The sequence below is a fragment of the Lonchura striata genome, chromosome 1, assembly GCF_046129695.1.
Source record: "Lonchura striata isolate bLonStr1 chromosome 1, bLonStr1.mat, whole genome shotgun sequence".
NCBI lineage: Eukaryota > Metazoa > Chordata > Aves > Passeriformes > Estrildidae > Lonchura > Lonchura striata.
The window spans coordinates 44087955-44113056 of NC_134603.1; the positions used below are offsets into that span (position 1 = coordinate 44087955).

Here is a 25102-nt window from a genome sequence, read left to right on the forward strand (position 1 = left end):
ATAAGAAAATTACAGACTTTGCTTTCCTTTTGAAGTCAAAACAAGGCATCTCTCACAAAGATAAGCATCTGGGGCCAGTCCCTCTTTCGGGGTTATCCAGTAGTCAGATGCTAACCAGGAACTTCCATTAATTTGGGTCTGTGCATTCCTCCCACCAGTTACTATCGTTTACAAAACATAGCCCCATTAGAAGTGAGTGATTTAATATGATGGATGTTCTGCCAGCATTAACACATGCTGATAGCAGCTGTAGCCTTCCTACAAGTCTAAGTCAAATAATGGAGACTCGCTCTTAACAAATCTATTCAAATAGACTCTTTTTTAATATGTTACAAAAACAAGACTGTTTTATGCCATGCTGTCTGGAAGCATAAACTGATTTGAAGGGTCTGTGCCAAAGCCCAGTAAATCTACGGCAGGGATACTGCTCTCTTGCAGTATCGAGTTAGTACAGAATTTAGTGCACTTAACCACAAGGCAGAATTCACATTTTTGTCAGAATCTTTATGTTACAGCAGGACACCAACTTTTTTTACATCTGCATCTTTCAGATATTCCTTGAGGTTGTTTGGGAAATCTCAGTCCTCATTCTATCTTTAAACTCTATTTGCAGTAGGAAAGCCAGTGTTTTCACTGGGGTAGCTGTTTGAATGAAAAATTTAAAAATACAGTAGAGTTCTTTATTTTAAGATTGCATAAATCCACAAAGATATTCTATCAGAATAAAGTCAGAAAAGTGGTGACCACTTGAAACTGCAGGCTTGCTGAGAAATATATACATGTATTTAAAAAATGTAGTTTAAGAGATAAATAACCAATAGGTCCAAGCAAGCAGGGAGTCTGATAGGTTTGGAAATACTACTCCGCTTAATGTAATGGCCCAGCTGGCACAGTTGACCCCAGTTATGGCTCTTATTTTACGCATTTATATTTTTGAAGCAAGTTTTACTAATAGTAAAAGTAAACACACTGAGAGCATTTCTAGTCAAAGTCAGAACACATCAGTGGAAAGCATAACACTGCAGCTGCGGGAAAATTCCAGGAGATGGAGACAACCTGAAAGTTCTGCAGGTCCATGGGCTTCGCAATACCTTATGACCAACTTGCTGATTTCACAAGTATGAGATAAACACACTACCTACTCTAAGAAAACAAAAGAAGTGTAGGACATTTTTTCTTGTATAAAATTAACTTCAGAATGTTCCAAACAGCATACAAATATTTACATGTGCATATATATATACACATACTGCCAAACACTGCAGTAGTGTCTCTTGCTTTTACCACATAAACTTCAAGGAAAGTAAAGTAAATTCAAATGTTGCAGAGCTAAAGGGAGCTTCCTGTTATCTTGTCACAGCCAAGGGAAGCTGTCATTACACAGCACTATACCAGCCACTTGAGCTCTGGTACTGAAACTAGTGGAACCTCACACACACAAAGTTGCCTTCTATGTCTGTGAGCTCACAGAATGAATTCCAAATACTAAATTGCACCTGTAAATTAGATCCTACGGATGTCCAAGGGCCATAAACTTTGGTGACAAAGCTACTGACTGAATCTCTGGCTCTAAGGCTAAGGTAAGCCTTGGCTGTTTCTCGTAAGTTAATGAAGTGAAAAATGTGCACGATGCAAATGCTTACTTGTCCATGTCAGTGTAGACCCACACCAAGTAATGGAACTTTTAGACTAAGGTAATGAAAATTTTGAGTTCTCAGATTTTTTGCTACTTGCTCTCTTTAACTGCTGCGGTAACATGCAAGTATTGATTGCTTAGGTTACAAATTCTGATAACCTGAAATTGTGACATCCCTTCAGGAGGTCAACACACCACTGCTCTGAAGACATACTAGCTTTGCTGGCCTGGGCTTCTCAGGAAGATTTCTTAGCAAGGTTCAGGAGGAGATACCATGGCCAACAATGCAACAGCAAACACACAATCAGAAACGGACTTCCCCCACAGGAGGACTTCAGATACACTCAACAGCTGTTCAAAAACTTTACTTGTGCTTTGCAGGCTACTATCCATCACTAGATTGGACACTTTTTTCCTGTTTTCCCATAATTATGCAGCTCTGGTTATGTGGCGTTGTTACACTATCTGTATAATAAAAAGTAATTAAAAAATAGCAAACCAGGAAAATAAAAGTATTTCCCATATCTTTCCATCTCAAAGGTATCCCTGCCAATGTAAAATAACACTAGATTTCCTTACTTGCTTCGTGGTCATATAATCCATACTTATACAAACTAGTGCAAATGAGTACATGCCATTCTGGAAGCTCCAGCAAATTTGGATCTCATGGAAAACCTGAGGCAGGATGCATGCAGACAGAAGGGTGCTGGACATTGCCAACCTCTCCACAGAGCCAGGCTATGAGCGAGTGTACTGCACTGTGCTGTATTTGGTGACCCTGGAAGACTTGCTCAGTGTGGCACTGGCAGGAGGTGACCCTTGTAAGTCAGAGCCCATCAAGTTAAGTGGGGAGTCTGTGCTCAGAGCATGCTCTTGCCTTCCTGAGCTGGCACCTGTTGCCTGTTCAGCTCTGCCCTGCAGCCCTGAGGCTGTCACCACCCTTTCATTCAGCACTGTGCTGCATTCCTGTGTCGAAGCAGGGAAGCTGAGCGAGCCCTGCTCTGCAGCAGGCACAAGAACCCTCTCTCGCTCCCTCACCACGACATACTGCGAGTCAGGAAGATCCTGAACTGCCAGGGATCCTGGCCCTGCACCCGCTGACTTCACCATCCTTTCTGTAACCACCACGTTACTTCCATGCGGCAAATCAGGGATTTTCACCATCCCCTGAATGCTCGATGCAGGTGCCAGCACTCTCTCTGTCACCACTACGTTCTCCTTAAACTGGGGGTCTAAAAAGACAGGGGCCGAGCAGGCAGGAGCCCCCACAGAATAGGATGTTTCCGTCATGGTGACATGGCTCTCTGTGTGGCCTGTGGGGAGGTGCCGGGCATTGTGCTGCCCAGGATGGGATGATGAAAAGGTTGTTTCTGTCACCACCTCCTTGGACAGGCTGCTTTCTCCTGTGCCACTGCCTGCGTGCACGGGTGGGATGGACTGGAAACCACTGCCTGAGGCAAAAGCTTGTCCAGAGGTGGAAGTATTTTGCTGGTGTAAGAACTGTGACTTTGCTTCACTAAGACCAAAACCTGATTCATTCTTGTAGCCACCCTCTTTCATGTTGATCTGCCTACCTATACATATTTCTGCTAGAGTCTTAAACTTGTCTCCTAAATCATCAAGAAAATGGTCATCAAAATCCCCCTCAATAAAGCTGCAGCAGCCAACGGAGCCATGAGGGGAGCCTGATTCTCCCTGGGAATAAACCAGGAGACAGTCTTTTGCAGCTTGCTCCTCATCTTCATCCGCAAAAGAGACAGCTTTCTGCAGACAGAAAACAAAAGCAAACAAAAGTTCATTAATGCCAGCTCTAGACTTAGTAACTTTTAAAAATCAGCAATGCTTGGACAAAAAGGTTGAAATAAGAAATTTAACTGATCCCACAGAAACTGTCAACCAAGTGAGGGCTGTACCTAACATGTGTTTTTCCTTTTTCTAAATTAGTCTAAACTTAACAGTACCCTTGATGAGAAGAAAAATCTGAGATTATATTTAAAACCTTGAATACCTTCACCACCTACTGCTGTTTCTTCCAGTAAATGTGTAATTTGTGATACTGCTCCATAGTCATGAAGACATTGTTTTAGTTTTAGTTCAGTGAACGAACTTCACCTCTAACTAGGTTTTTGCAGGAGAGCACCAATAAAATTTCTGAGAGTATCCTAACATTTAAACAAACATTTACTGAGTACATGCTGACATGTTATCACCTACCATGGCCCTTTTCAATACTGCAGACTACAAGATCACATCCAAGATGCCCAACAGGAAACAAATCACAAAGTTAAATGGATTGGTAAAGTATAAATGCATAGTCCATCACATCAATTCTTAGGCTCTGTGCAAGCCATCTGGCAACAAGGAGGGCTCATGAGTTCTGGCTACATTGCTTATGGGGTCATCTCAATCTGAAAGCAGTGTCTGCCATGGAGCTGCTGCGGTGCTGGCACAAATATCTGTGTATGCGTTAGCATCAGCTCCAGTTCCAAAAGTGAAGACAGCCAAATCCTCTGGGCCTGCTGAACCAGCTTTATCTAATATGGATCCTGGCTTGTGCTCAGAACCACCTTTCTGCCACATCTGAATCTCTGGACTGCAAATTAGCTCAGGCATCTGTGTAATGTGCTATATATCCAGACCCCATTTGACTCTGCATGTTTATCTGCATTTGATCCTGGAAGTAGGCATGCAACCCAAGATTCTGCCACAAAAATCAGCAGCTGAAACCTATTTGGTTTGGTTACTTGTCTGTTTCCTCACCCCTAATCTGAGATATTTCAGTCTCCCAGAAGTTGTATGGATACTGAGCACGACTTCCCTCCTGCAGACTTCATCAGGCAGTTATGCTTAAAGTTATGTCACAAAGAGTGGAAGAAGAGGAGATTGCTACTCTTGCATCTGTTCACCCATGAGAACAGTAGCTAGAGCACTTTGAGACACACAAGTACCAAAAGCTCTGGCCTGAGGTGATGATTCAAATCTGCACAGCTACTCCCCTGCAAAACCACATCAGCTGCCAGTTGTAGGGTGTGAAGATGTTTTGTTTGTACAGGTGATGGTGCATGGAAGTCAAACTTTCACTACAAGGAGCTCACCAGCCAAAGGACTAATGATGTATGTAACATGAAGAGAAGTGGCTTCAACAAGTAGGAACAACCTACTGGTCAATGGTTAGGTCAGTAAAAAAAAAAAAAAAAAGATAGGGGATTGCAACATATGCCTCATACACTTTTGATGGATCTTTACCCAGGCTGCTAGGCAAACAGACAAGTCAGCACCACTTACCACATCAGCTACTTTGAAAATACAGCCCCACCCACTGGTGTATGACATCTTTGACTTATCTTTCAAAAACCTCCTCCATGGTAAAGTTTGGAGCTGTGACTCATGATGAGTCACAGGTGCCTCCCTAGAGACCAGTTTCATATTCTTAAGACCCTGAGATTTAGATCACAGTCTTTCTCAGGGCTTTTTCCTGGGCAAGGCACTCCTTGCTATTGCTGAAGGCAGTTCAGCTATTGCTGAATATTCTGGATCCCATCCACAAATACCTCCACTGAGAGAAAGGCCTATTTGTGTGACACCTTGCAAGCATTCAGCGCTAGAAGACTGAGCATTGTCACACTCCAAGTCCCACAGGTGTGGCCAATCCAAAAATCCTTAATGCCCCCAACTCCATGCGCACAATGTCAGGACTGTTTGTATCTATGTATCTACTCACCTCTGTCTGTCATCACATGAAAGATATTTCACAATGCTAAGTGCAAACATCAAAATACTGTTATTTTTGGGTTATATGCTTACATCGTTGAAGTAGTCTCTTAAGAATCCTTCATTCATGGCTCCAGCCACTCCCACAGCAGCTCCTCCTCCCGACATGACTGTCTTGCCGTCTACACCTGCCATGCCTTCAGCTGCTCCAGCTGCCATGGCTCCACAGTCGGCAGCAGAAAGAAGATGCCTTTGCTCTTCCCATCTTTCCCTGGTAATAGTGTTGTGATGCTCTCCTACGTGAGAGACAGAGCTGCCTGCTCCTATTAGAGCTTCTTCTCCACTCATTCCTCCTCCTGCTGCTCCTGCTGCTGCTGCTGCTGTTCCTCCTTTCAAGTCCCCAAGTGCAGTGGGTGGAATGAAGCTTAGCACTGGCTACATAAATAAGACAAATTAAGATGTGACATGAAAGCTTTGCTGTCTAGCACATGGAACTCACCAAACCAGCAGTGGGGCTGGGTGGGAACAGGGAGGGTGCTGCCTTATGACTTGTCTGAAATTGCACTTATACGTGTTGCTGCAAAGAGTAAAAGGCCTCCTAAAAACAGGGTGCAGTTTCCCAAGTGTATTGCCAAGGAGGTTCATAGAAATGTTTTTATAGATCATTGTTTTCTTGAAACTCAGAGGATTGAAAATGAAAAAAAAAAAACAAAACAAAAAAAAACCACCAAAAATAGGCTTGCAAAACTCTAGGGAGCTCAGCTGTTCCAAGAAAAACTCTGCCCAATTTTCCTCAGACACTACGTGGGGAAGTATGCACTGCCTTCCACCTTTGTGGTGCTGCCTGGCCTTTTTTTTTCCCCTAGCAGTTTGGCTTGTTATCTTTTAACAAGAATTTGGTGTGAGCATTGGCCCTAAATCAAAGTCTTTTACCTTCTGTTTCTGTTATTGTGCAAAAGCATGTCAGTGTCATGCCCTTTATTTGTAAACCTTGTTTTCTAGCATAACAACAAAGAGCAAATTTCTTTTGGTATTTACTGTTCCCTCTGCAGATTTGCACTTTTTCTGCCTTTTTCTTTTTTACTAAGGAATTTCCTCTGTTTAAAAATAGAAAATACACAGGGAAGTAATTTAAAACAGTCTGAAACTTTAAATCAGTGAAGGGAAGCTCAGCATTATAACCCATTATTTTGCTGTTTTATCATGCTCCCAAAGGGGTGCACAGCATTCCAGACTTGCAAATGCAAATATTTCACTTTCTATTGGTTAAACGCTTTTCCCACAGTCCTATCTTCTGCTCAGATATGATCAACATTTACTTGATTGCTTTCCCTGTATTTTGGGATTTAAGTGCTATGGCTGGTTTTTCTACAGCCGCTGGTGGAAGTCATCTCCCACACATTTTTCGCTGAGCCTCACAGGGTTAATTTTAATTAATGTTCATGTGTTGTCAAAATCTGTTGTAGAGCTTTGAAATATCCACCTGTAGTGTGGAAGAGGCCCCACCCCAGGTGCCAAACTGAACCCTGAGATGGAAATCAAAGGGAAGGGCTATTAGGGATACATGCCTTCTCCTGAGGAGCTGCTCCTTCACTGTTCCACTGACGCAACATCGCTTCACTGTGGTCTGGTATGTCTGTAAACGTCTTTGTTCCAGCAAATCCCTTTGCTCCCAAGCCACCTGGACACAGCAGCAGTAACAGTGGAACGACTACAGGGAAGCAGAAGGTTGCCATTAATTGTGTGGTTATTAGGACCTTAGCGTACTTAGAGCCACTGTAAGTTTGGCCAGCTCCCATAACCAAATGTATTTTTAATGAGCTAATATCAGGATGAGGGCAGGCAAGGACTGAAGACAGGTTCCCAAATATTCAAGGCATTTCCTAGAAGCATATGCCAAGGCCAGTTTCCAAGAGAGCAAACTGACAACTAACACATCAGACGTGCAGTCACATCAATCCTGCAGATGGCCACACATGTATGTAGCTATACTTCTATCAAAGATCTCACACACCAGTTCCAAGCCCTGGCTATCACTGTACAACCTCAGCATTTCTAACTCCTCCTCTTCTTTTACTACTAGATAATAACATGGCGTCATGTAAATTCCACCTCACCACTCCTTTGACGTGCCTAGAGTGCTGCCTGGGGGACTCAAAATAACCCAGTTTTAGAAGCAGAGAATATTATTCCTGTGGCATGAACTCTGTTTTATCACAATTAGATTGTGTATTGCGCAGGCAATAAACTATTGGGAGTTTAAATGCAGCACTGCTATACCTGACCACAGCAGAATTACCAAGTCTTATTTTTCTTTTATTTTATCTCACCAAAAAACAATGTCACCTGCTGCTTTGAGCAAGACAGTGAATCTGCAGTGACAGAAATGACAGTGGAGAATGTGCTGTGGTTTGGGTAGGAAGAGCTAGTGTTCACCTGGGGACATCTCAGAATACAAAAGCATTCCTCACTGCTTCCCCACTTGTTATTTACAGCACTATAAACAAATATTAAAAGTTGTTGATATTAATTTTAAAATGCACAGCTTGAAATCCTTTCAGGGTGAAATGCTGATATTACCAAAATTAGCTGGGGATCTGCCATGACTGCCACAAGACTACGAGTTTACACAGAATGTATCAAGATGATAAAACCTTGGAGCTGAACTGTTTCTTTCCTGATGCTTTGCAGACCACATTTACAGTGCTTCTCAGATAATATGAAACAATTACTTACGCAGCAAAAGTAAAAATGCCAAGATGATTAGTGCAACCGCTGCTGGTGCCAGACCCACTGACTTCGAGGCAACAAACTTCTCCTGGCACACGCCATTATCTGCACACTCACAAACAGTCAGCTGCAGAGACTGTGGCAGAGCACAGCTGACCCCTTGGAAATCCTTTATTAGTAAGGGAACTTCAGTTCTGCCTGGCTTCAGGTTTTGTGGTACCAGCTGTATGCTGGTGTCTGAGGCAGAAGTGGAGGGAGGTTAAAGAAAAAAAAAAAAAAAAAAAAAAAGGAAAAGAAAAAAACACAAGGAGTGAGCAGAGAGAAAATTGACTCTTGTAAACTAACTAAAATACAACTGCTACAGTCTTCCAACAAACTCCCTCCAGTTATGCCCAGCCAATGCAATAGAATTAAGTTTAATGAGCTGCTGCTAAAGTATATATGCTTTTATTTTTATCAAGTAATTCATGCTGGTAAGTGAGCAGCCATGCTCACTTGCAGGCTGAGATAATTGTGAAATTGCACATGACCAGAGACAGCATGGAAGACAACCTGTATAGCATGAGGCATGTCATCTGGATACATAAAGGTTGAACTCACAGAGAAACAGCCTCAGTCTTTAGTAGATTAATCTGTTGTAGGCCACAGACAGAGATAAGGAGCCAACAAAACATCTGCTGCTGTGGCTATGTCATGACAAGGACTATCTAGGCAGAAGATCACAGACTGATTAAGGTTGGGAGGGACCACAGTGGGGCATCTCCACCGGGCCCAACCTCTGTGCTCAAGCAGAGTCATCCTAAATCCTGTGATTCTGTGATTCTGTAAAGCACATGCCACAGGATTGCATCCAGAAAGTTCTCGAGTATCTCCAGTGAGGGAGACTCCACATCCTCTTTGGGCAATCTCTTCTAGTGCTCGGTCCCTGTAGAGTAAAGAAGTTTCTCCTTGTATTAAGGTGGAAACTTCCTGAGCATCTCACTGGATGCAGTGAGAATTTCTGCCCATTGCATCTTGTCCCATTGCTTGGCATCACCAAGGAGGGCCTGGCTCCATCCTCTTGACACTCTCCCTTCATCAGATACTTATAGACATCGATGAGGTCTCTCCCCAGTCATCTCAAGGCTGAACAGGCCCAGCTCCCTCAGCCTGACCTCATAAGAGCTCCAGCCCCTTAATTATATTTGTTGCCCTCCACTTGATGCTCCAGGAATTCCATGTCTCTCTTGTACCAAGGAGGCAGAACTGGACACAGCACACAACTGGACACAGCACTCCAGATGTGCCTCACCAGGGCACAGGAGAGAGGCAGGATCACCTCCCTTGACCTGCTAGCAGTGCTCTTCCTAATGCACTCCAGGACACCATGGACCTTTTGACCACAAGAACACACTGCTGGCTTGTGGACAGCTTATCAGCTATGCCCAGATAATGCATCACTGCATATTATCCATAAGAAGAAGGGGATAACTTGTTCCTACCCTTATTAATGAAACCCTGATCACCACACATGGGGTATCAAGCCAGGCAAAGATGGTCAAACTAAGGAAAGGCAACAGACCCCAGAGGCCAGAGGACATGTCTGGACTTTTATAACCTTTAGAGAAAAGGGAGCAGAATGCAAATTATCATCTTAATGCCCGACTCCATATATAGGGTTGCTGTATTGGTCTCACTCAGCCAAACTGTCAGTTTGACTGGAATTAATAAATTACAACCTTAGAACTTCAAAGAACTGAAGTAATCAAAAAAAAATTTTTCTTACCATTTCCAGATGCAATTATCCATTTTGCTGCTGTCCCTTCTGGCTCATCAATGACAGTAAAGCTGAAGGGATAACTGTTTGGGTAACCATCCAAATCATAAGCTGTAACATCAACTAATTTTGCATCTGAACACACAGTCCGCACAGGGTTCACAATAACTGGGCAGTTATCATTCTCATCTTTAACTTGAATGACGACTGTGCCAGTGATTGTTTTCCTTGGGGAATCTAAGAATTTAAAATATGAAAAATTAAGTTGATTTATGCACAAAAAATATATTAAAACAAAAAAAAAAAACCTAAACCTAAATATTTTCCAAAACCCCAACATTGCTGAAGTAAGTTGAAAGAGATCTCCCTGGAGCTTATGATAACAGTGCTTCATTCCCGATGTTAATAAATATATTGATAAAGTTCTTCTGAAGGCAAGCTGTTTTATTACTTTAACTTGAAAAAAAAAATCTTGTATGGTTACACAGTAACATGTAGATTATAAATGAAGAATTCTACTTATATACAAAAGAAGTTCAGAGAGTCTTTCTTGCTTAGAAGTCAACAAAACTTAAGACTATGAAGTCTAATGATAAACATATTGAGATACTGGCAATTCCCACCTTGCCAATAGAGTTTCCTATTAGACCTATCTTTGAAAACTTTTGTAAAATGTTCACCTCAATCTAGTCAGAGGAGAGAAACAGATATCTTGGGAACTCATTCTAAAAAATGAGTTGCCTGTGTCTATCCTTTGAATACTGAGATTGCACTTGCTGCCTAACTTTAGAGGTGGGTAGGTTAAACCAGCTACCCTTGTAGATAGGCAAACAAACCAAACAAAACCAACCTCTCAACTTACCAGTAGTTACACCCAACATGGTGATAGTGTAGGTACCATTTTTTACATAAGGTGATTCATAATCAAGATTTTTAGCAAGTAGGATTTCACCTGTGACTGAGTCTACAGTGATCCAGTTTGCTGCATCTTTTCCTTTCATGTATCTGATGAAAAGAACACAAAGATGGACACATTTATAATGAGGAAAACAACCATCAGTAGAAAAAGCAGCTTCACAGTATGTTTACTCATCATTTAAAACTGAGATTAACTCTTTAAGTCTGAGGCCTGATGCTCCTGCCACTGTAATTAGTTACAACTATAAACCTACTCTGAATGCTGAGAGCTGCTCTCCTCTCTAAATCAAAGATTTAGGTATGGGTGCAGTACAGAAAGTACAATCAGGGAGTGAGACTGGGACAGGAGACAGCTGCACTGCTGGACACTGTTCTCTTCCCCCCTCATCTGTGCTCCCAGCAAAAGTTGAGCATTAGACACCCATGAATAACTGTATTGCAGGCATGGAGGAAAGAGGTCCATCCCTGGGGGTGCAACTCTGCTGTGCACCATTTGTAAAGGACATGGTACTGGTTACATAACATTCTAGCTGAAAAGCTATGATTCAAAACCCAAGTGCACACATGTGGACGTATCTGTGCCACACCCTTTCTGTCTGACTGATAAATGTTTCTGCATATTCCTTCCTAATTTTACTGGAGACGATGGAATCTCAAAAGTAGACAGGTATGACAAACATACCATACAAACACAAGCAACTTCAACCCAAATACTCAGGTCTTGCTGTATACAACAAAAGAAGGAGGATTTTCATATCACCAGTTTTCTGCATAATAGAATATTGAAGATCATTATGACGTTTAAGATGTGAATTATCCTTGACAGAAAATTATTGCCTTTGAAATTATTTCAGTTTAACATGAAAATTTTGACAATAAGATATGACTTCTGACATACTCAGTTATGATAGCTATTAAAAAAGTCTTACGTAATGTGCTCTGCTATTTTTCCAGTGTCTTCATCATAAGCTTGATACTGTCCAATAACCTGTTTTATCTGCGTTTTCTCACTTGCTTCAATAATTTTTGTGCCACCAGGAAACACAGGGCCTTCCTTCACATTGATCACCTTAATTTTGATTGGAATTGTTTCTGCTTTGTAACTGGCTTTAATCGACTTGTGGAACTCTGCTTTGTTTGTAACAACAATGCCTAAGTTTAGACTTTGCATTTTTTCATAATCCAGCTCCTGGACCAATAAAGAAAATAATAAAAAAAAAAAAAAAACAAAAAACAAAAAACAAAAAACAGAATTTGTCAGAATCCAATATCTAGCCAACAAACATACATTTAATATTTAATTAATACTATAGCATACTTATTTGAGTAACAGGGATGTAAATATTTAAGTAATATTTAACAGTAAGGATGTTACAGTGCAAGGAAGATTCTTAACCTATTATTCTTGCTCATTTTTAATGGATGACACCATAGGTATGTCTTTATATTATTGAATTAAAATTATTCAATGTATGCGAAAGGAGTCCTACCCATATAGTCTGCCTGTGTTTTCACCGAATCAGTCCTCAATTACCTGGCTCCTCAAAATTTATGTGTTTGCATTTGTTTCTTTTTCAAACCTAATCATTCACTTAATAATGCTAACTTTTTAAAATATAATTCGCAGTTTTCAGATAAGGAAATCTAAGCAGGAAAAAAAAAGCTGCTTAGGGCACTATGCTTCTTCAGTATTTGTGGACTAAAGAAAATTGAAAACTATAAAATAGACATTTCCATTAATGGAAAATATTTTCATCATCATTTCAATTTGGAGAAATTAACAAAATTTTCTGTAGCTTGTGGACAATGGAACAGGTGTTGCTTCCAACATTAGCAGTGGCCAGGAGAAATAAAGAAATTTTTACTGAAAATCAAGGACAGCAGGAACGTGAAAGTCTACAGCATGTTAGTACTGTTACCCAAAGGGCAAGGGGAAGTCTGGGGACTTCTGCCTTATTAGTTATATTTGAGATCACACAGAATGCAAACAGAAAAACTTGACAAAATTATTATTTTGTATGGAATTACTGAATGCATTAAAACTACGGCAAAGGAGGAGTATCCACACATTTTACATATTGATTGAATAAACACAATTTGTCAACACAGATGGATAAATTATTCTAATATTTAAAGTAGACTCTCTAAAATCTATACCTACCTTCACAACAGTCAAAATTCCTTCATTTGTTTGGGTATCTGTTACAATTTTGAAAAAACCACCTTCATTGCCAGAAACAAATGTAAAGTTTGCCAGCCAATTATCAGAAAACTCTTCATCTTTGTCAAATACTTTTATTCTCAAAATTTCCACATTTGCTCTGTTTTCTTCAATGCTTGCTTCAAACTGCAATTAAAAAAATCCACTCTTTAAAAAGATATCATGGCTTACCTCATTTCATCAGTGCAAGGAATTTTGCACAATGTCTTATTATGGGATCCTGGCAGGTGTAGGAACATGCTAAAAATTGTGATAATTATACTTACTGTACGACTTTCAACAACAGGCAGATTGTCATTGACATCCAGAATCTTGATTTCTAAAGAACATGTTGCAGCATTCCCGTCTTTTTCACCACCACGGTCCTTTGCTTCCACCACCAAAGAGTAGCTACTTTGTGTCTGCCATGGTAAGAAAAAAAGTGTTTAATCCAGGCTAAAAATTCTTCCTTTGACCTCTATTACGTTTTGGTAGGGTCTCTTATGGTCAATTGTAACTCCTCTCTAGATAAAAGTTAATCTCACACACAATCTCCACAAATTTTGTTGGAGTAGAACTGAGTCTTTGAAAAGGGTACGGGACTTTCACACCTTCCCCACAAAGAGTCAGACTGTACTTACACAGCAAAGTAAAGAATTCCAGTGACCATGAACAGGGACAGGACCAGTGACACCTACATGTCAGGACACAGGCAGAGCCACATCCCTCAGCCACAGAGCCAGCATTCCCATCACCATCTGCTGGCCAGGGAAAACTCTGCAAGCAACTCTGTCATGTCCCTGGTAATATGGGACTTCCAATGCAGTTTCACAGTAGCACCTGTCCTAACTCTTTGAACTGCAATTTGCATGGCAGGCTACAAAAATCCAGATGCAGCCAGCAACTTTGCAGATGGCGATCGAGGTTATCTTTGCTATACACTCCCCAGAAGAAAGAAATGATGCCTTGTTTTGTGTAACTGCTGTCCTGACTGCACTGGAGGGACAGAAAGCAAAACCATTGGGCTGGAGCTGTGCTAGGGAGGTGATGGGGAGGATATGGCCTTTATCCCATTGCCTCCTCCCACAATGCCTGAAATCCATGCATCACACAGACAAGGCTTTAATCGCAATGGAAGTTAAGAAAGGTAAGAGGGCCAGCTCTTCACTCTGCAGGCAGGGCTGAGGGTGACACAATGGGCACCAGAAAACCACTGCTAACAAACTTCAAAATGGGAGGGGTTTTTTTACCTCTCTGTCAAGGTTTATTTTTGCTACTCGAACTTCGCCAGTATTCTTATCTATGATGAATGGAGTGCTAGGGCTTTGGGAAACAATCCTGAAAGCAATTTTGGAATTTAGGTTATTTGGTTCATCTGCATCTGTTGCATTTATCCTCATTACAATTGTACCTGGAAAACACAAACAAAATACGGCACTTGTTTACACCACCATGCACCTGGTATATAACTTTACTGTAATGCCAAAGATAAGAGCATTTTGTTAGATGCCCTGCACAATTTTTTGGTGCTCTTGACTTTATTTATTTCATGCATGAAGTTGATGAAGTGTTTTTAAACCCAATAGATACATGTTAAAGTATATGTTCTAGCCAACAAAAAGATTGCATTTACACATCTGTAACTCATAAAATTAAATGCATAAATTAAACAACAGGTTAAATTCTCTCAGTAATTCTGACAGCAAAATGTAGATAACATACAGAGCAGAAAGTACACGCTTTTGAACAATGAGATAAATTTCCCTTACACATTATTCTAAAAGACAGCAGTAACTATTCCTTTACCTGGACATTATTGAAACCACTGATCTGTATTGATGCCCTCCAACAACTTAATTCAATATATATGGTGGTACCCATGGTGCAATCACCTTATAATTTGTTTTTTCACATTATAGAGACATTGAAACAGACACTGCCAGGTATTTATTAGGTAGTTTAATTCCAGCTTTTCTAATCTTCTTGAAAATAATCTGTTGCTCTTATGTTTACTGATGTCAATAGGTAAATGGCCATTAACTTGTTCTTCAATGGTTATGGCACAGCCATATGTGCTTACTGATCTCAATAGGAAAATGGCCATTAACCTGCTCTTCAATGGTTATGACACAGCCATATGTGCTTACCAGCAAACTGCCTCTCCAGCCCACAAATAAAGCAGGGCTTTGGATGAGGATAGCAGAGTGAAGTCCCTCCCAAACAGGCTGTGACTACTGGCCCAGAAGGCAGATTGCATTTCCTGTGCAATTCCTGCAGACAAGCTCTGGTTCCTGGATTTATAGTAGCTCTGACAACAAACCAAAAGTGCCACAAGAGGAAATACTGTTCTCTGTTGCCCCTAGGGGGATGCTCTCCCTTAATCACACAACACAGTTGAGCCTTGAATAAAAACCCTCATTCACATATGGATAACCTGGCTTATGTCAGCACTGCTCTAAAGTGCATTTCACTTGTCCCCGTGAATATGCTGGGAAAAACTAAAAAAAAAAAAAAAAAAATAAAGTTACCTGTTTCACTTAATTCTTCAATTGAACCAACAAAAACTTCATGTGAAAACACTGGAAAATTGTCATTTATGTCTACAACTTTAATTGGGAGGTCTATTGGCTCTTCTAGTTTTGCCCCATTTTTATCTAGTGCATGGCCTCGGACCTGATAATATAGACAGAAACAATAAACAAATCCAATGCGTGACTGTCATATAAACAAACACATATGCAAACCAGAAATACACCCATTATATACAACAAAGTCTAAACATTATAAAAGCTTATTATATATGCTTATAAATACAAGAAAGTATACACAAATATCCAGAAATACATTATGTATATTATTTCAAGCAGACACATTTAAAGCAAATAAATTTAAAAAATGAAAGGAGGAGATCTATAAAGAAAAAAGTTAATTTTCAACTTACAAGAAGCATTGGAGTCTTTTCTCTGTCCACCCTTCCTGTTATGTTCAGGTCACCAGTCTTTCCATTGATAACAAATAATCCATATGGGGGTTCTGTTACTCCTTGACCAGATATAGTGTAAGTTACTACAATTCCTGTATCTTCAAGATCTGAATGTATCTAGTAGGAATATAACAAATTAAATAGTACTCAGTAAATAAAACCACATTTTAAAGTGCAACAAAGTATTTCTTCTATTTTGTAGTGAATAAACAAAAAAAAAAAATTAACACATTTCCCTGCACTCCTCTGACTGTGGAGATGTAGAGATGAATGGAGGAGGGGCTGCATGTTCTGTTTGAGAATCTGGTGCAGGGAGATGAGGAACATCTGGAGCAGGGAGTTGACCTGGGAGGTCAGACCTCAGCTAGCAAATATACCAGGACTGGAGAAGGGACAGGGTGGAAGAAAAAGGTCAGACCTGGAGATGAACACATAGAAGAGGCTGCAGAGACTAGACATTACACCCTTCCTCTGCTGTCAGCAGATATTTAAACCATTTGGAAAAGTGTGCATTGTACCAGTATCACCATGAAGGGGCATCCCAAGCAGAGGGCAACAGCTTGTCATCACCTGCAGTCACTTCATTGTTGAAGTGGCAGGAGTGGTGAATTTAGGTTTGAACACTGGTGATGAACCAGATGCATATCACTCTTTCACACAGGATAACACCTGGGTTATTTTTAGCTTTGTTTCCTAAAGGATTGGGCATACATAATCATGCTCTATGTACATCCTTCTGGCCAATCAGCACCAACACATTTTGGACCCACTTGCCAAGTTCAACTCCAGGGGGGTAGTGGGGTAAAAAAAATTCAAAGATATTGCATTCCCAAAGCTTAATGAAAAAATGAGAGACTGAGCCAAATCAGGCTTTAAAAGTAAAGGAAACAGAAGTAAATGTGTCAATCTTCAACTGGCATTCAAGTCCTTTAAAATTAAAGAAATCTTTGTGCATGTGTTTAGGGAAGCCACACTCTTCTTTTACATTTTCATCTCTATTTTTTCTGTGTATTGTATATTTAACTGCTTTCTGGGCTTACTCTAGCAATTGGATTCTTATAGGAATTGTCTTCTTCCTCCCGTATGAAAGCTGGAGGGACTGTCCATTCTCGCTTCTGTCTGACTAGGCTGCTGGGATGAGACAGCAGGCCACTCCTGTCATTTTGATGATAAACCTGTGAAAAGACAAGATGGAATGTCAGCACTGCATTTACTCATTTCAGATAAATGCTTTATTGCTGCTGTAGCCAAGACTTCTGAGCAACTTTTGCTCTTTCAATAGCTAGTAACTTCAAAATCAGGGAGAAGCATCAGCCTTCTGAGTCACAGAATCTGAGTCAGAATCTAGGGGCTACACAGTCCTCAAGCTGGTTGAAGAGGAAAACTGCATTGGTCTTTTCATCAAGACAGAATTAGGCAAGACAGGCTTTAAAAATATGAGCAAGTTTCCATGACCAAGGGTTGGTGAAAATACACCTGCTCTGGAAGATTTAAATACTTGTCATCAGATGTGGGAAGAAATTTGGCACTAAGGCTGTTTTGAACCACCATTTCTGCTTTACCACCGTATTTATCTTCCCACAAATACTGCCTCGCATATTTAACCTTCTCTCTGAAACAGAATACATGGAAGAGCAGGCCTGTATTCAATCCATCCAATGTCTCTGCTATCCCTGCTTAACTACATCTTATTCTCACTCTGCATGAGAGCCCTCATCCTTCTGTCCACTTTATTTTCTACTGTCTCTGTTGACTCCCAGTTTAACATATTCAATAAAATGGTGGTTTTTCATCTACCGAGGTCAAAAAGGCAATCTACATTTTTACTGTGTTAGGGGAGGTTTCTTAAAGTTCAATGCCACTCTAGGTAATGGATGTAGGAATCTATTAACTTACTTTTCAGCTTTCATTTCTCTATTCACTATGCAGCTTTAACATTCCAGAAAATGGTAGAATTCAAGACATTTATCAACTGAAATAAGGCATGACTTCGACATGTGGTTCAGAGAACCCTTCTATAGGCACTGATAAAAATAAAAACTTTCCATTATATCCTACCTTCACATAGAGCCCATGTCCATAATTCAAACAGATCTGCAAAGGAAATGATGACAGTCATTATTATTTCTATGTCTCTTCAGCAGCACTAAAACATAACTTTTGTGACAGGTTTCATAAGAGCAGAAAAGCCATAAGGAAGAAGACTTCTGACATGTATAAATTAATATTTATTATTTACCTATAACAATTTCTGAAAAATTCACCCATAATTACTGACATTAAAAACATGCAGCACTTTGGAGAAGCTTCCTTTTCTGAGCAAGCCTTGGATTTGTGGCTGTGGTGGGTTACCAATTGCATCAGAGAAGAAAATCGGATAAATGTTGTTTAAAGGTAAGGACTAACCCAAACATCTGCTGTGTACATCTGAGAAATGTACACGACAGAAGCAGCTCTCTTACTCAGAACCTTGCTGGGAGGATAAATGGCATCACCTATTTAAACAAAGCAGAGGTGCTTGCTCTGACAAAACTTTGCAGGCTAACATTCAGCATTGGGACTGCCCACCTCTTCACACACCAGGACAGGCCAGGACAGCTATGCATGGCTTTGAATGACTCAGCTAGGTGACAAATCCTGGCTGGAAGAAACCAACTTATCAGAAAACCCATGTTCATGTTTGCTTTCCAGGCACCGTAGCTCTGCAAGTAACAACACCCCCCAACCTGCAAAAAATGTAGGTATTGGGAAGCAGCAACAATAAAAAGTAGGCTATTACAACATGGGAAACTTACAAATCAAGTTTTGAACTTTGTACAGGTAGCAAATACTTTAATTTCTGAAAACTACTACTACTTTATTTTGCAACTTAGGTGATTATTTTCTTAGATATAAAACTGCCTAAGGCAAAGCAGGCTAAGAAAAGGTGTTTTTTTACTCAAATAAATCAGTCTCTGGTTTCTATCTGTTCACTGGGCTCTCCCTATTACTCCGTCTGACTCAGCCTTGAATACTGAATTGATGACAGCTTATGCTTTTTTTAAAAAAAGATGTTATCTTTTTTTAGCAGACTGTGTTGAGCAATTCAGCAGATTTATGTTTCAACTTGCTCAACAAAATTGTTTTTCAAATGGTATTTTTCCCAATGTATAGATTCTGAAGACAGAAATTATCAAGTAAGTTTCCTAACGGACATGCATCAGGAAGAGTACAGGATCTCACACAAAGCTGTTTTCATAGATGCTCTTAATCTTATTTGATTTTACTAATAGTATGGATTTTCAAAATTTATTTTCATTACTAATGAGATTATACCAGCAAGAGTGTCAGGAGAATTTTGCTTTATAGTCAAGGTTTTACACAGAAGCTGCAACTCTTTTGGAAGGTGAACATATCATCAGAAACATCCTTGGTTGTTCTAATTGGTAAACTGGACAGAAAACTGTTTCTGTCTAAAAACTGAATGGAGACAAGAGGAGACACTGAGAAGTTTCCTTGTGTTGGGAACTGAGAACTCAGTACAAACAAAAGTGTCTGAAAACCAAGAATAAGCAGACCTTCCACTGAGATGTGTGTCAAAAATGTGCAAAAAAATTCCACTAGTCATTATAAAAAGAAAATCTTTCATTAAGATAAGTAAATGTAAAAATCTATTTGTTTGCATAGTAGAAAATGTCTCTCAAAACATTCTTGGTTAATGCTAAGACAGTAAAAAATACTTTTGTTCTTGTATTATTCAATCTACAGTCCACAGGTAGCCTCATAAGAGACTTAGAAGATATCGACAAAAATTTTTTAAGAATTTTAAAATTTTATTCACAAGATGCATAAATACAAGGGGAAAAAAATATGTAGAGGGATTCAGCCTTTTTTACTGAAAAATTTTAGAAGTTCCAAAACTTTTAAACTGGGGAAAAACACTTTTTTGTGACATTTTCTTCAAGGACAAGTAAAATGTCTGAATTTACTGCCTGTTGAAGATGTGAATTTTCCCCCTCTCCCCCACATTTTTTTTCTTTTAAGTATCTTTCAACTGCCTTCTGTTAAATGGCTCAGAGTAGGAAAGCTTTGTCATTTGCTGTGGATCACAGCCTTGTCTCAAAAACCAGACATCTACTGATGACACCTATTGACCTGAGCTGAGAACATATTGTCAGAAGAAAATGGGATGGTTAAAAAAAAAAAAAAAAGTCTGAGGTTTGAAGTAATGAAATTGGAATGAAACACTACAGGAAAGCAGCAGGAATAGGCAAGAGGGCATGGAAAAGAAGGGAGTGACTGCCATGTATAGATGTATAGTGACTGCAAGGCTGCTCTTGACCAAATCCCTGCTCATCCATAGTCAGGAAGTGACTAAGGGACAGATTTTCAACACAAAGCTCAGCTGTAAAACTATAAAGACTGAGCAATCAAGAAGGTATGTGTATGTATTTGCACCAGGAAACAGTAATGCCTAGAAATGAGGTCTTTTCCATGTGCTGTGTGTTAGGAGATTTGAAGCTTGCACCTCCTGTGAGTCAGTTTGGTGTTACAAACAACATGTGAAGACCTCAGAGAAGCAACCAGGGGGGACCCTCCAAGGTCATCTACTAGTACATCTCCTAGCCCTAGGGAAAACAAACTACACCCAAATACTTCCTGACAACTATTTATCCTGTTCTTAAAAAGGAGGGACGGAGGTCCCTCAGCCTCACTAACCTAAGGGGGCTCCTAGATAGTCCTACCAATGAAAAGTCTGTTAATTTTCATCTTCATTTTATTATCCTAATTCTTAGCTCCTTGTAAGTTGACCATATTGCTACTTGCATGATATTCAGAGTAAGGCACACAAATTTACATGTCTAAATGAAAGCTAAGTGCCTAAACTTTCATTATGACCAGCAGAAATATAGCCAATACCCATAGAGATCGGAGCGCTGCTCAACTTGCCCTCAAACCAGTCCATATTTATTTCTCTCTGAGCTCTACTGATTGAGAGTACTTCCAATTAAATATTGTAAACCAAACACAGGAGGATTTGTAGAGCAAAGCACGTGATGCAGAGAACCCAACACCATACAACCCATGGTTTGATGGATCCTTCAGACTATAATTAACTTGTTCCCACAGATCAAATATCTACAAACAGATAGATGTGTCTACCAACATGTTTTCACTCAGGAGGGATACAATCCACTCGCTCTTGAGATTTTCTTCAAAAGTACAATCTGATCCAATCAAACAGGTGTACTCAGCATCCACTGCATCTCCATATACATTAGCAGAAACTTAAACATCTATATTGAGATGTCTTAACCTCAAACCTAATCTCCTTTGACATGTTGACAATGCTCTCATTGTATGGTGTAATTCCCTTTTCTTCTACTCTTCATGTATATGTGAACTTATCAAATATCTTACTCACTGTCTTTTCTCACATACCAGTTCTTTAATTTCCCTTAAAAATAATTTTAAGAAGGATTTTGTGACTTTAGATTGCATTTTTTTTTTTTTTTTTTTACTGTTCTGTAGTCTCTCCTAGAGAGAATTACTTTTTTTCTGAAGTCTGGTATCAAAACCAACATACCACTTCAGTTCAATAGGATGGATAAAATACTAGACTTTATATATTTTTTGGCTGCTTTCAGATCTCACCACAGCTGGGTTTTCCCTCATTTTTGGAACAATATTAAAATGTTGACTCAATCCACAGATGATTCTAAATATTTTAACCGCGTTTCAACATGTTACTAGCAACAGAAGCTAGATTGCTTTGAATTAGCTCACCTCTGCTCTTCTTAAAACCATGCATCACTTTGTGATGTTTTTATTAAACTTACTTCTGTGACTTCTGAAAATTAACTGCTACTGACTCTGACATTACAGTAGTTATCAGGCCTGAATTTCATCATACCCATCCCAAACCTCAACGAAGTACATCTGAGGAAGACATTCAGAGAAAAGATTAATTTTGCTACTCCCATACTAAGATTCATACATCTCTGACCACTATCCTTTCACTCAAATGCAGGAAACGTTCTAAGACTTCTTTTCCTGGATACATGATGTCCACCCCCTTTAGAAATGATTGAGAAACCTCCCAGTCTAATGATCCTCGATAGCTGTGCCTGCCTGGCAGGCCCATGGCTCTGGGTGTGTGCCCTGGACACACTCCAGGTCAAGCCCAACCCTTTGGGTGCACCACCATTCAGCACAAATGTTCCTGGAAAGGGGTTGGAGGCAGGGGCCTGGGGAGATTTGCCATGACGTCTGCGAGGTACCCAGGGATGATGATACAGGGATGCAGCCTGCAGGCAGGGAGGGAGCACTGAGAGATTCTTCCAGGAAAAACGGGAGAGGAACAACCTACCATTCCTGATGCTTCTAAGGTAGAATGTGCTTTGAGAAGATGTTACTTTTAGACTAATTTTGTTTTTCAGTAGCTTCTTAAGATTCATAAGAAATAAATGATCCCAATCCAATACTCTCAAATAAGGAACTTGACTTTTTGCTACATGAATGCCCAGATTAGGGAAAAAAATCCCAAAATGTCAAAACCCAGCAGTGCCTCTCTTTCTCTTCTGCCATCACCCAACTAAGGCAGCTTTATTAATTCTAATATTCTAACAATGAGTCTTTTAGGCCAAATTGATTTGACTCTCAGTATATCATATCCTGATCCAGCCTTAGCTGAAACTGAGGATGATGAAGATTGAGAAAAATAACATTCTTCAGGCAAACTAACAGCATCCTGAGCCAGTGCAAGCCCACCAAAATGGACGGTGGTGTGGCTTCAGGTATTGCAGAAAGAATATGTAAAAACTTTTGCACAAGTGGTGTTCCATGTTTTCCATCGTTAATTTGGACAAAATGAGGATAAAACATTTTCCAACCAAACCCCAACTACCAGCTTACTGTAAAAACAGATTTAACTGTTGCTTGCCAACTTATGCACAACCATATTGCTATCAGGCAACAGGTGTCCAGATAACAAATCTGATTTTGTGGGTTCCTGAGCTCAGAGAACAAGGTCCTGACCCCCAGTGCCTTCCATTCTGTCCATGCAACAAGCCATTCCTGATCCCTGTCCAGCTGCTCGGCAGCTCCTGGCACAGCCCAGAGCATGGCCTCCACCCTCACCTTTGTCTGAACGGCGGCAGCCCAACTTCCGCAGGCATTCTGCCAGCCTGGAAAGGTGAAAAGCAAAAGAAAATACCGCAGATACAATGAAGAGTTTGCTGTAAAGCAGCTAGAAAGAGCTAGAAAGCATCAGTCCAAATCTAACAAATCAAGCATTTCATTCTCAGCTTGTCATGAGATAGTCATTGTTTTTAGCCTGAGAAAGTATTTCATAGGATGGAAGATCTAAAGGCTGATGTAGTGAGGGAAGAGCAGGAGAAAGCCTAAGGAGTCCTCGCTCGTTAAGAATTTGGTGAAACTTTTCTAAGGCGATAAAGACTTCCAAACTTTTTGATTCACCTCCCCTCCTGGCACTGTTAAACTGTTCCCACAGAAGGGAAATACAATTTACTAGCATAAAGAGCATGTTAAACATGAAGACGGCAACAACGTGAACTCCTCACTACCTTCCTGTTCCTCCCGGCGCCTCTGGAACCCCACCCATCCCAGATACCGTTCCTGCTGGGATTTCCTACCTCCACCTGCTTTCAGACAACAAACGCAAATAAAGAGAGAAAACCCGTTCCCAGACACACACAGCAGGCGTTGGAATGGCTGCCAAGTCCTGATGGGAACACCTCTCTCCGGCGGCGGCACTCGGTACCCCCGCGGCAGTACCACCGCGGCTCCATCCCGCGGCAAAGCGGCGCCCGGTACCGGGGGAGCCCCGCGGCAAAGCAAAGCGGCGCCCGGTACCGGGGGAGCCCCGCGGCAAAGCAAAGCAAAGCGGCGCCCGGTACCGGGGGAGCCCCGCGGCAAAGCAAAGCAAAGCGGCGCCCGGTACCGGGGGAGCCCCGCGGCAAAGCAAAGCAAAGCGGCGCCCGGTACCGGGGGAGCCCCGCGGCAAAGCAAAGCAAAGCGGCGCCCGGTACCGGGGGAGCCCCGCGGCAAAGCAAAGCGGCGCCCGGTACCGGGGGAGCCCCGCGGCAAGGCAAAGCGGTGCCCCGCACTCACCAGCAGCGCCAGCAGCCGCACCGCCGCCACGGGGCCCCGCGACATGACCGCCGTGCCGTGCCGTGCCGGGAGAGGCTCGGCTCCTCCGGCCGCCCAAGACGGGAATGCCGGCGGCCCGTGGAGTGGGGCACAAGTCGCCGCGGGTGGGTGGGGTGTGCCGGGCGGGATCTGCGCCGGGAGGGGGCAAAAGGCAGCCGGGCCCCGCCCGGCCCGCGGCGGCGAGTCCCGTCCGCGCCCCGCCCGAGGAGGCAGCGCCGGGAGCGCCGGGCCCGGCTTCCCCAGGGCTCCCAAAGTTTGCGGCTTGTTTGCCCCGCTGCCGCCGAGGAAGGCGAGCCGGAGCGTGCAGGAGGCGCGCAGGGCTGCGACAACAAACTGATGCTTTCAGGAGTAATTGACGGGGGGCAGCGCAGTCTTACGGGAAAATAAAACTGTGGGCGTTTTTAGGACAACCTTCCCTGTAATCCTCATTTTTTATACGCTCCTAGCTATATCCTTCCTACTCTTATCTGGCAGAGATCTTTCCTGGATACACCTCGTTAACTGATGCTTACGAAGACGTAACTGATTCTTCATGATGGCGAAACAATTAAACGTGCTTTCTTGTACATCCTCTCTGCTGAGGCAGTTACCTGGTTAATCTTTCCAGGGTCACGCTCAGTTGTGGTAAGTAACTTCAGAACCTGCTGGTTATGATATTTTTTGTGATACTCTTGGGGTCGGAGAGGGGAACCAGCCTTAAGGGAGTCTTTCCAATCACCGTTATTGCATGTTGTAGCAAAGGACAATACGTAATTCAATGTCAGTTACAGCAGTTATAATTTCCATGGCTGTCATGAGGGGAAGAGCTTCACCTCAAAAGTTTTTCTGAAATGACAAATATCTGTTTGCGTTATTTACTTGGAATATACCATTTTATGGAGTTTGCTGATACCCCTGCATAAAAATAGTTGTCTTAATTTAAACAAAGCAAAAGGCATAAACAAGATAATATATGTGAAATGCACAGTATTAAGGGCTTTTTTATGCCTTCTTTGTTCTATCACTGATTCACTATGC

General features: G+C 41.3%; 1 protein-coding gene across 1 annotated transcript; it reads right to left on the reverse strand.

The window, feature by feature from the left end:
• Positions 1-2191: 2191 nt before the first annotated feature.
• Positions 2192-24184, reverse strand: LOC110468135 (desmoglein-2). The gene is made up of 15 exons (XM_021525740.3): positions 24047-24184; positions 17993-18028; positions 16975-17109; positions 15893-16051; positions 15480-15624; positions 14202-14362; positions 13239-13373; positions 12913-13098; positions 11681-11940; positions 10696-10838; positions 9843-10070; positions 8084-8314; positions 6916-7058; positions 5441-5782; positions 2192-3400 (listed from the first exon to the last, which is right to left on the reverse strand). Exons 1-15 carry the CDS (start codon positions 24089-24091, stop codon positions 2375-2377), a joined length of 3375 nt encoding a protein of 1124 aa, XP_021381415.2. The 5' UTR covers positions 24092-24184; the 3' UTR covers positions 2192-2374.
• Between the last annotated feature and the right edge of the window lie 918 nt (positions 24185-25102).

What these genes read in the sequence shown, in the direction of transcription:
- LOC110468135 (XM_021525740.3), bottom strand. Translation starts at nt 24,091, where the DNA reads ATGTCGCGGGGCCCCGTGGCGGCGGTGCGGCTGCTGGCGCTGCTG. An exon ending in TGCGGCTGCTGGCGCTGCTG is followed by an intron (nt 18,029 to 24,046) that starts GTGAGTGCGGGG and finishes TTTCCTTTGCAG; the next exon opens with ATCTGTTTGAATTATGGACA. An exon ending in GGCATTTTTACTTTTGCTGC is followed by an intron (nt 7,059 to 8,083) that starts GTAAGTAATTGT and finishes GCTTCCCTGTAG; the next exon opens with TCGTTCCACTGTTACTGCTG.